At 36.7% G+C, this 12,515-nt stretch overlaps 1 protein-coding gene across 1 annotated transcript in view; it reads right to left on the bottom strand.

Moving 5' to 3' along the window:
- Lrp4 (LDL receptor related protein 4) overlaps positions 1-12,515 on the bottom strand; it is a 904,868-nt gene that overhangs the window by 107,641 nt on the left and 784,712 nt on the right. The window contains exon 28 of the mRNA XM_090386734.1: positions 9,737-9,980. Coding sequence (XP_090242860.1) covers positions 9,737-9,980 — 244 coding nt within the window. The remainder of the gene's footprint in view (positions 1-9,736; positions 9,981-12,515) is intronic.

Genomic DNA, 12,515 nt, shown 5'->3' with positions numbered 1-12,515 from the left:
TAGACTGGAAATGTGCAAATGTGACCCCAATTCACAAAGGAGGATCAAAGGTCGACACAAGTAATTATAGACCTGTGAGCTTAACTTCTGTTCTAGGAAAATTAATGGAGGCACTGGTTAAAGAAGCACTGCAGGATCATCTAGACAAGACTTCAGTTATAGCTCAGACACAGCATGGTTTTGTTAAGGGGAAGTCTTGCCTGACCAACTTGATTGGATACTATGATGCAGTCACAAAAGAACTGGATGCAGGGAATAACTTTGATATTATATACTTGGATCTTAGAAAGGCTTTTGATACTGTTGCACATGGAAGACTGCTACACAAATTGGAGCAGTGTGACATTGGAGGCAAATTGCTGCTATGGATAAAGGGGTGGTTGAGGGGGAGAAGACAGAGAGTGGTAATTAATGGACACTGCTCATCGTGGACTGATGTTATTAGTGGAGTCCCTCAGGGCTCAGTGTTGGGTCCATTATTGTTTTCTGTATTTATAAATGATATTGATGATGGTATATCGGGCTTAATGTCCAAGTTTGCAGACGATACAAAGGTTGGCAGGGTTGTCAAGGACACTACTGACACTATGCTGCTGCAACAGGATCTGGAAAGGTTGAGCAGATGGGCTGAGAGGTGGCAAATGAAGTTTAACATTGACAAATGTAAAGTACTACACATGGGAAACAGCAACCCCAGAGCAACGTATCAACTCTGTGGTACTACACTGACAGTGGTAGAGAATGAAAGGGACTTGGGGGTGGTTGTGCAGGCAGATATGAAGTTCTCTGAGCAGTGCAGACGGGCTGCAAGAGTAGCTCATGGAGTATTGTCAATGATATACAGGAATTTTTCCAGCAGGGATAAGGAGGTGATTATTCCATTGTATAAGGCGATGGTCAGGCCACACCTAGAGTACTGTATACAGGTCTGGAGGCCTCATTTCAAGAAGGATGTAGAGCTGCTGGAACGAGTACAGAGAAGGGCAACAAGATTAGTGAATGGAACAAAGGGGTGCTCTTACGAAGAAAGGCTTAAGTTTTGCAAATTACAGTGTCTGGAGACTAGGCACCAGCGAGGTGATCTGATAGAGGTGTATAAAGCCTTGAATGGTTTAAGCATGCTCAATGCTGATGGGATTCTTCCTCTAGCTCAGAAAAATCACCTGAGAGGGCATAAATTCAAATTGAGGAAAGACAGATGTAGGATAGACGTGCAGAAATTTGCCTTTAGCCAGCGGGTGGTTGGTTGGTGGAACAGACGACTTCCATCCCTTGTGGTGGAGGTTGATAGCCTAAATAAGTTTAAGGCTCAGCTGGACAGGTATTTTGAATGAACAGAGGGGTGAAGTGGAAGTGGGGTTTTTTTTGGCTGATGCTGCATAAGCTTGCTTTCTTGCATCAAATGCCTCTACTAATGCTAATGCTAATGCTAATGCATGCACACCAGTGCAAATGCAAGCATCTACTCACCCTCATGGCCTGATGACCAGCAGAATGTTAACAAAAACATGCAGGGTGAATCAAAAATAGATAAAAGTACTTTATAAAGCCAAACATCTTAGATACCATGGTTAATTAATATAAAAACATTTGCATTTCATAGGAAAGACATAACCAATCAACATGTTTAAATAGAGGAAAAAAAATCTTTTAAAGTGGTTTTGAAAGTATGGAACTGTGATAATGTTCACCATGCATAAAGAATGTTAATATTGGATAAAAGTTCTGCCACATATGACAGTAACTTAATGTACATGATATACATGCAGAGCATGGAAGTGTTAACAGCATCAGTTCAGAGAGGTGTGAGAGGGGAAAGGATATCCATAAAGTGCCACAAATGTCAAGCTGTTACAGACACCTACAATCAACTAGAAGTCAAGAAGATATTTGAGGATTGTACTTAAGTCAATTTTAAAGGATATAAAGCAGAAACCTTAAATACTCCTGCTGTTGCATGCAATTTAAAGGAAGGTAAAAAAGAGCACAATGGGGTGGTCTTAAGGCTTCAGTTCTGCAAATTGCAGGCTGGAGACCAAGTACCTGCAAGGAGATCTGAGTGAGGTGTTTAAGGCTTTAAATAGATTGAGCAAGCTCAATGCTGATGGGTTTTTTCCTTTTGCTCAGACTATGCACATGGTAAAAAGGTAACGTACAGCCATTATCAACCCACTGCAGGATGGAAGCCTCCTCAACAATTCATGCTGAGAGAAATGGACCATAATCTGCCACGCTGGTCCAGTGCGGGTTGGCAGATCGACCGTATTCAGCAGTCAGGGGCTTGAACCCTAGTCTACTCAAGGAGCGTGTGCTATTGCACTCCCGTTCTTGACCACTCGGCTACGGAGGCAGACTATGCACATGAGGAAGCATAAATTCAAATTGAGGAAGGATGGTTGTAAAATAGATGTGTGGAAGTTTGCCTTCAGCCATTGGGTGGTTGATTGTTGGAACATATCTACAATCAACTTCCACAATCTGTTCCAACAATCCACTTCCACAACAACAGATGGAACAAATCTGTTCCACGTGTTGTTGTGGAAGCGGATAGTCTGAATACAAGGTGTGTCTATTAAATAATGAGACTGTTCCTACAAAATAATGAAATATTTCATACTTTACAAGTTATCCCCTTCAAAATAATTGTTTTGGGCTTGCACACACTGTTCTACACATTTCTTTCGAGCACAGAAACATTTCTGGAAGTCATCTTCTGTAACCCAAGCAAATCACTTTGGTTTTTCTGAAAGTCTTCAATAGACTGAAAATGGGTTCCATTGAGTAAACTTTTCAGTTTAGGGAAGAGAAAAAAGGTGCATTGTGTGCTGGAGCATTGTCTTCATGGAGCATCCAACCATCCTTCCACAATTCAGGTCTCTTCTTTCAAATTTTTTCACACATCCTTGTCAGAACTTCAATGCTTTTTTTTTTTTTTTTTGGTAGTTGTTGGCGCATCGGCTTCTGTGGCCATAGTGCACCTCCCAAAGTTTTTGCAGTACTCTGATCCAAGCCCGAGGCAGGATTCGAACCCGTGACCTTTGGGTTGCCAGGCAGGCACTTTACCCACCTGGCTAGCCCGGTCGGTGAACTTCAATGCAGTATGCCAGATTGATAGTCTGATTTGGTGGGACATATTCAGTCATAATAATTTCTTTAATATTGAAGAAAACAAGCAGCATGGTTTTCATTTTTGATTTTGGTATTCTTGCTTTTTTATGGTCTGGGGGATTGTTTTGTCTTTTTACATTGCATTGACTGTCTTTTCGTTTCTGGATCGTACTAGAAGAGCAAACTTTCGTTGCAAGTATTACAGTACTCAGAAAGTCTGGATTTTCAGTTTTTTTTTAAAACATCTTCACAAAATTGGAGTCTTCTTATTCTTTGATTTTCATTCGAATTTTTGAAAACATCCTGGCACACACTTTTCTCATGCCTAAATTTTCAGTTAAAATTTGTCTGTTCCTTTGTCTCCACTAAGTTCTGATGCAAACATTCTAATGATTAAATGGTGATCACTTCTAATCAATGTCCTTACCTGGTCCACATTTTCATTAGTTTTCATGGATACTGGATGGTTTGGTCATTAATTGCTTTCCTTCTAAAAATCTTTTATGCCATTCAAACATGGGAGCTCTTGACATGTATCATCCCCATAAACTTTATGTAACAACTCATAGCTTTCAGTTGGTGTTTGCTTTAGTATTGTTAAAAATAAAAATTTGAGGTTGAGTTGACATTCCATTCTTTTGTCTGTAATTTTTCCGGCAAACTGAGAAAAAACACAAAGTATTGAAATTCTGTCTCATTGCAAAGCAGATGAACATGTTGGAAAGTGACTTGGAAGACAACTAGGGAAAGATACAAGGTGTGAATGCAATGTATAGTGCATTATTATTATTGGCAGCAAAATCCTGTGGCTTCCTTGCACTATATGGCGAATACTATTTAATAACCACACCTTATAAATTCAAAAAATAATTAGACAAATTATTGGAGATGGACAGGTGGGAATTTTTTTTTTTTTTTTGGCTCATGCTGTATAAGCTTGCTTCTTGCATCATTTTCCACTATTAATACTACTAATTCAGAAATGTAGCCATCTCTGTGAGTAGAATCGTCATAAAAAAGGCAGTGATTTTGAAAAAAAAATGAGATTTTGAGTATGGTCAGACAAAGCTGCATTAAAAAAATAAATGGGCATGTAAATCATGCTTATCAACCATGTTTATACAATAGAACTTCAAATATCCATCAGGGTACGGGACCGAGACCATGACGGATAATCGAATATGTACATTATTATATTATTTCTCCCTGATTGGGGGTTCCACCTCATGACGGGTGTTGCTACCAAATACACAGGGTGATCATTGTTATGTCTGATTATTATTTTTATTATTATTAGCCATATGGTGCAAGGAAGCCTGAGGCTTATGCTGCACCAGCCAAAAAAAAATTTCTGAACTACCCAGAGAGAGAGAGAGAGAGAGAGAGAGAGAGAGAGAGAGAGAGAGAGAGAGAGAGAGAGAGTCATAAGTAGAAGGGAATCACCAAGAAAGAGAAGAATGATGATATCCAGCTTAGGACCCTGGGTGTGTGCCAAGCCCATACTCACGAGATGCGATTTAACCCCAGGGGCTCACATCTGGTGAGCATGGGCTTGGCACACCCAGGGTCCTGAGCTGTATATCACTGTTCTTCTCTTTCACTTCTGACTCTCTCTTGGCTGGTGTCTCTCTTTTTTTGGCTGGTGTCTCTCTTTTTTTGGCTGGTGTAGCATAAGCTTAGGGCTTCCTTGCACCATATGGCTAATAATAATAATAATGTTCATATTCTTTATCCATCATGGTCTTGGTCCAGTACCCTGATGGATATTTGAAGTTCTATTGTATAAACATGGTTGATAAGCATAATTTACGTGCCCATTTAATTTCAATGCAGGTTTGTCTGACCATACTCAAAATCTCATTTTTTTCAAAATTACTGCTTTTTTTTATGACGGTTCTACTCACAGAGATGGCTATTAGTTGAATCATCTTTCTGAATTAGTAGTATTAGTAGTGGAAAATGATGCAAGAAAGCAAGCTTATACAGCATGAGCCAAAAAAAAAATTCTCACCTGTCCATCCTCTCCAATAATTTGTCTAATTATTTCTTGAATTTATGAGGTGTAGTTATTAAATAGTATTCGCCATATAGTGCAGGGAAGCCACAGGATTTTGCCGCCAATAATAAGAAAGCATGAGCAGCCACTACACACCAAGCACCATCTGTGAAACAGAGGCACATTAAAAACATTATACAGGTAGTGCTTGACTTTACGAGTTAATTCGTTCCTAGCGCGCGCTCGGAAAAAAGCAAAAACTCGTAAAGCGGGAATTTATTTCTCATAAACATAAGGTTAAAAATAGGGGTTACGTTCTCAACAATGAAATTACTTAGCTAATTAGTTTATGTTTAAACAATGATTGATTTATCGAAAGAAATTAAAATGTAGCCTGTAAAATCAAGCAAATTATAATAATAGAAAAATTATTTACGACTTACAAATGTTAAAGAATGTTTATTCTTCGTCATCATCGACTAAATGCACACTCGTTGATCACTCATTATTGGCTCGGCACTCGTTGCTTTGTTGCACAAGGAGTCGTCTTCTTCAGAAATGTTTCAAGAGGTGTTTGTTTGTTTCCAAGATAATCTTCTCTTTTAATTAGAAATTTCACGATTGCATGCATAAGCATTTTTTAACGGCACACACAAATTTCAACTAACACAATTCGTGTGGAGTAACAAGTTTACAAAGCTTAAAAAAAAAGGAAGGAATGAAGAGAAGAGTCTGAAGATTTATTTATGTTTTTTATACGATTGAATATTTCAGTAAAGGGGAAACACATCTCACCATAATAACGTAAAAAACCACACAATTCCAGCTATCGGTATTTCGCAAATGCAAGAAGATGGAGTTTACTACCCATTTATTAGGTGCCTCCATAGCCGGATGGGCAGGAGCAGCAGTGAATAGCACACGCTTCTTGATTAGACCGGGGTTCGAGCCCGTGACCACCAAATACGGATTTTGTGGAAAGGTCAGGGAATGACCACCACATATCCCCAGAGCAATATGGCCTTAGTTGCTAATGCTCATAAAAACCAAATAACAAACAACAAACAAACTACCCATTTATAATTGATTACAGTAACAGAAAAAGCACAATAAAGTGGAAAGTGCAAATTGTTTTATGGTAGTGACCTCCAGAAATGTCCTTTAGAAAAATATCACAAAGGCATTTCAAATTGATTCTTATAACAGAACATATGATAATGAAGAAAGTGTAGTGCATTTTAATTATTTGAATTGGTAACTAATACAATGTACAAACCACGCTCATGGCCTTTTATATGGCCTTAAAGTCAGCATGACCTTAAAAATTACATTTTAGAGAGATAAACAGCTTAGTTATACAGCGAAAATTTCAACTTCTGAGATCTTGAAACGAATTACCGAAAAACAATGTGTTATTGGGTGCACCTTATGATATTTTAATAATACGATGGTGTCTCTGGAACTGATTAATACCGTAAAGCGGGATACACTGTATTGCATAGCTATGCACGTGGTTCGGAATGCAGTATTTATGAATGTTTAAAAATATTCATTTTTTGCAATTAATGTTCATATTTTTAATTTTGTTGATACTTGATACTTGGGGAAAAAAAACTTGTAAAGTGAAAACTCGCAAAACGAGAACTGCCTGTACTTACAATAGACTGGGTCATTTAACTTGTTTATTTTATTATATAATACATAACCTAATGAAATTTAATTAAACTTTAAGTATTATTTATTTTTTAATGGGTCATCAAAAAATCATAGTACAGATATCTACATATACACCTACATATTTTTAATATTTTGACTTACATTGGTCTAGTAATGTCATAAAAAAATTTAAAAGAAAACAATATTACATATAGTACATACAACATTGTTCTAATGTCATTAAAGAAATTTAAAAGAAAACAATATTACATAATTAAATTTCTTTTCTAAAAAAGTCAGTCAATTTCTTTTGTTTCATTACCCCTAGAGCCTTTTGGGAGGCAATGTTACGAATTTTACTCAAAAGTAACACTTGCATAGCATCTGCTCTTCTTGTACCATGAACCACTCAATGCACTTTGACAACATAGTTTCAGCTTCACGGTGGCTAATTATGTTTGTTGTTCCATCAGCAGCAGCAGCTTTTTTTTCTTCTTCACTTTCAGAATCATTCAAAATTGTCATCACTCTTTGCACAATCTCATCGTCGTCTAAAATTTCGCATCCAACATCCATTTTGTCCATATCCAGCCAATCATTTACTTCCTCCATCGAAGTATTTTTACAACCAGGAATATTCAAACATAACTGCAAAATTTTAGTTTCTTTTGAAATGGTTTCTGATTCAGTTGAATATATTTCTGGCCACAACTTATTCCAACTTTTTTGTATTGTTTGAACTGGAACATCATTCCAGGCATTAGTGACATTGAAAATTGTATCTTTTATAGTGTAACATTTCCAAAACTCTATCATACCTAATTTATTTTCTGCCACAAATGTTTTTGAATGAACATTTTGTGGTAACGACATTTCATACTCTCAATCTCAATCATGCCTTGGTCCATCAGTTGAATGAGAGAGAGAGATGTCGAGTTTGCTTGCAGAAAGTGGCACGATATTTTGCCATCATCACTTTTTAAATCACATATGTGTATGGGATGAGTAGGCGCATTGTCATCAGTAGCACTGCATATTGTGGTAAATCTTTTGATGCCAAATGTGATCTTACACATAGTACAAATATTTTATGAAACCAATCATGAAATATATCTTGGCTTATCCACGCGTTGTTTTGTGAGAAATATTTAACTGGCAAAGCATTTAAATTAATATTTTAAAATTATCTAGGCATTTTTGGTTTTCCTATAACAATCAAAAGGAATTTATGACTACTTCTGGCATTAGCACATAACCATTATAAAGATGCGATCTTTTTGCATCTTATATCCTGGTGCCATATGTTCAGTCATTGAGGCCCGTGTCTTTTGAGGTAGTGCCTTCCAATTAAGGCCAGTCTCATCGCAGTTGTATATTTAGTATTTAACCAAATTTCGATCAGCTATTTCCTTCTGTAGTTTTTCACAATAAACAGAAATTGCTGCACTATCTGCACTTAGCTTCTCACCCTGGATCGACAACTGTAAAAAGTAGAAACCTTCTTTTACCTAGAGCAATCATTTATAAATAATCACTCTAAGTGATTTTGTGATTTATTACAAAAAATATTGCATGTTCCCATCCTTTCTTATATTTAAAAAAAAACTGTGGGAAATATAAAATATGGTTTCTCTATCATGTATATTTCTTAATATTCAAAGTATTTTGCATATTAATGAAAAAAGTTGTGTGTATATATATATTTCAAATGTTGAATACCATGGAAAACTTAAATTTGTACATTCGATGCCAGCCTTGAATGAAGGTTCTCCACCTGGTAGGTCCCGACAATGGACTTCCTTGGCTACATTTTTGAAAAACCATTGAAACATTGCAGCATCCAACTGTTAATTTTTAGCAAGCTTCAATGTTTTACGACTTTTAGAATTACCGTCAGTGGTTTCCATTTTCGATACGTGGTTTTCAATTTTGTGTGTATCACACTTTATATCATTTACTGTTGTTCTTCCTATTAAATAAACCAATGCTATACTTCCCATAAACCAATGGTATACTTGTAGCACTTTCACCTTTCCTTAGACAATTATTTCAATTTTTTGTGATAATCCCTACACTACTCGCTTAAGTTTCTCTGTCATTTAAATGGGTCTATGTTGTTGTTGTTTGGTTTTTAGGAGCATTAGCAACTAAGGCCATATAGCTCCGGGTATATGCAGTGGTCATTCCCTGACCTTTCAACATCCTCCATATTTGGTGGTCACGGGTTCGAACCCCGGTGTAATTAAGAAGTGTGTGTGTGCTATGCACTGCTGCTCCTGCCCACCTGGCTACGGAGGCGCCAAATGGGTCTACTAAATAAAAATTATTTAAATATGAAACAAGAGGTTAAAGTACAACCATATACAATGAGTTGTAAACAAATACTGATGGACACATGGTACCAATATCACAATGCATTATGGCACAGTCAGTTAAGTGACAGTTAACAGAGACTGACAGTAAATAGGGTAATGGACAATCAAAGTGCTACTATATTAGGCTAATGAAAACCCATACTAATCTGATAGGGAATATTGTTTAGATGGTATTCCCCCTTTGTGGAAGGACTAGACCTTACAATTTTTATGCACTATTTATATTTCTATGGTGCTGTTATAGGACAATGTTAACAAAAAATATAGTTCCTTTACAATGCAAAACATGTTTCTGGGAACAGAGGTGAACTCTTGGCAGTGTGGTGTACCACATGTTTTTATTGAACAACAGTGTCCACCTAGATACTGGATTTTCAGAATGGTGGATAGGCCATTGGGGAGTGCTTATGAATAGCCTCCTAGACTTTACATTCTGGGTTATTTTGTGTAAGGATACCTTAAAGATAAAGTATACACTTATAAACCAGAACAGTGCCACATTTGTGGGAGAAATAACAGAAATTAAGTAAAACAATTGATATTATACTCAAGTACTTATATTGATGCTTAAACTTAAACAGCACAATTCTACATAAATTACCTGAGTGAGTCCAAATGGGTGAAGAACATCATGAACAAGTTGTACTCTGTTCTTTCCACTCAAATCAGATGTCTCAATGCGATCCAGTTGTGCATCAACCCAAAATAAGCGTCTGCCATCGTAATCAATAGTTAGACCATTAGGCCAACCAAGATCAGTGGCTATGATCACTCTTCGGCTACTGCCATCCAAGTAAGCTCTTTCTATTTTGGGTAGTTTTCCCCAGTCTGACCAGAAGAGATATCTGGTAAAATACAATGAAAATGCAATAAAATTTTAATTCTATGTAAAATTTGAAAAGTAGAAACCTTCTTTTACCTAGAGCAATCATTTATAAATAATCACTCTAAGTGATTTTGTGATTTATTACAAAAAATATTGCATGTTCCCATCCTTTCTTATATTAAAAAAAAAACTGTGGGAAATATAAAATATGGTTTCTCTATCATGTATATTTCTTAATATTCAAAGTATTTTGCATATTAATGAAAAAAGTTGTGTGTGTGTATATATATATATATATATATTTCAAAAGAAAAGCTGTGTCTAAAAGATAATTAAATTTTAAAGATAATTAGTTTAAAAGATAATAATAATAAAATTATAAATAATGATTATACCAATGTAGGTTTGAGTGCTTTATTATCTTCAAACCACACAGTTTACCTATGTACCATGCTGCTCAAGGAATATGTTAGAAATAATAATTTTGAATAAAGGATTAATGAGAAATTTCTGGATTTTATTTATTTATTTTTTTAATACAATGATTTCCAAAAATTCATACCTTTTTTTTAGAAATCTTGACAAAATATTGGGTACAAACAATTGTATGATCACTGAAAATGGATTGGTGAAAAATTAGCATGCTTGAATGTGAAAAGGCATGGGGAGATGAAGGGATTTGTGCAGCGATATTAAAGGAAATAAGCCGGATTGTCAAATCACTATGACGCAGCTGAGTGGTCAGGAGCACGAGTGTAATAGCACATGCTCTTTGAGTGGACTAGTGTTTCAAGCCCGTGACTGCTAAATACGATTAACATTTTATTGATTTATTTATTATGTATATAAAGTGCTTAGCATCATAATACACAGCCATTTCTGAATAAACAGAAAATTTTTAAGGTGGCATCGTTCTAGGTTATATCTCATATTGTGAATGCCTTCACAACGAGTTGCCATGATATTGCACTACTTCGAATAAGTAACGCTTCACCTAAGGAGAAGACTAGTGTTACTTATTCTCAGATAGGTACCACCACCCAGACAGCACTGTTTCAGGGCTATTTGGCCCTTCGTCAGTGAGTGGGTAGGTACCCAAGTGATGCAATGATGGCAAAAACAGTTATGAAGTATAACTCCACAATATGAGAGATGCCTGATGGTGTATGATGTATTTAGACTAAGGCGCATTTAGGGCTAGAGCCTCAAGCTGCGAACAAATTTAGACTATGTATATAAAGTGCTTAGCATCATAATACACAGCCATTTCTGAATAAACAGAAAATTTTTAAGGTGGCATCGTTCTAGGTTATATCTCATATTGTGAATGCCTTCACAACGAGTTGCCATGATATTGCACTACTTCGAATAAGTAACGCTTCACCTAAGGAGAAGACTAGTGTTACTTATTCTCAGATAGGTACCACCACCCAGACAGCACTGTTTCAGGGCTATTTGGCCCTTCGTCAGTGAGTGGGTAGGTACCCAAGTGATGCAATGATGGCAAAAACAGTTATGAAGTATAACTCCACAATATGAGAGATGCCTGATGGTGTATGATGTATTTAGACTAAGGCGCATTTAGGGCTAGAGCCTCAAGCTGCGAACAAATTTAGACTATGTATATAAAGTGCTTAGCATCATAATACACAGCCATTTCTGAATAAACAGAAAATTTTTAAGGTGGCATCGTTCTAGGTTATATCTCATATTGTGAATGCCTTCACAACGAGTTGCCATGATATTGCACTACTTCGAATAAGTAACGCTTCACCTAAGGAGAAGACTAGTGTTACTTATTCTCAGATAGGTACCACCACCCAGACAGCACTGTTTCAGGGCTATTTGGCCCTTCGTCAGTGAGTGGGTAGGTACCCAAGTGATGCAATGATGGCAAAAACAGTTATGAAGTATAACTCCACAATATGAGAGATGCCTGATGGTGTATGATGGTACCTATGGTGTATGATGATGGTGCATCATACACCATCATACACCTGATGGTGTATGATGGTGTATGATGGTGGTACCTATCTGAGAATAAGTAACACTAGTCTTCTCCTTAGGTGAAGCGTTACTTATTCGAAGTAGTGCAATATCATGGCAACTCGTTGTGAAGGCATTCACAATATGAGATATAACCTAGAACGATGCCACCTTAAAAATTTTCTGTTTATTCAGAAATGGCTGTGTATTATGATGCTAAGCACTTTATATACATAGTCTAAATTTGTTCGCAGCTTGAGGCTCTAGCCCTAAATGCGCCTTAGTCTAAATACATCATACACCATCAGGCATCTCTCATATTGTGGAGTTATACTTCATAACTGTTTTTGCCATCATTGCATCACTTGGGTACCTACCCACTCACTGACGAAGGGCCAAATAGCCCTGAAACAGTGCTGTCTGGGTGGTGGTACCTATCTGAGAATAAGTAACACTAGTCTTCTCCTTAGGTGAAGCGTTACTTATTCGAAGTAGTGCAATATCATGGCAACTCGTTGTGAAGGCATTCACAATATGAGATATAACCTAGAACGATGCCACCTTAAAA

Source organism: Mastigoproctus giganteus, chromosome 12, assembly GCF_048544385.1.
Source record: "Mastigoproctus giganteus isolate SK-2022 chromosome 12, ASM4854438v1, whole genome shotgun sequence".
In the NCBI taxonomy this organism is placed as follows: Eukaryota; Metazoa; Arthropoda; class Arachnida; order Uropygi; family Thelyphonidae; genus Mastigoproctus; species Mastigoproctus giganteus.
The sequence above is the reverse complement of the archived record's forward strand: the minus strand, read 5'-3'. Positions and strand labels throughout refer to the sequence as shown.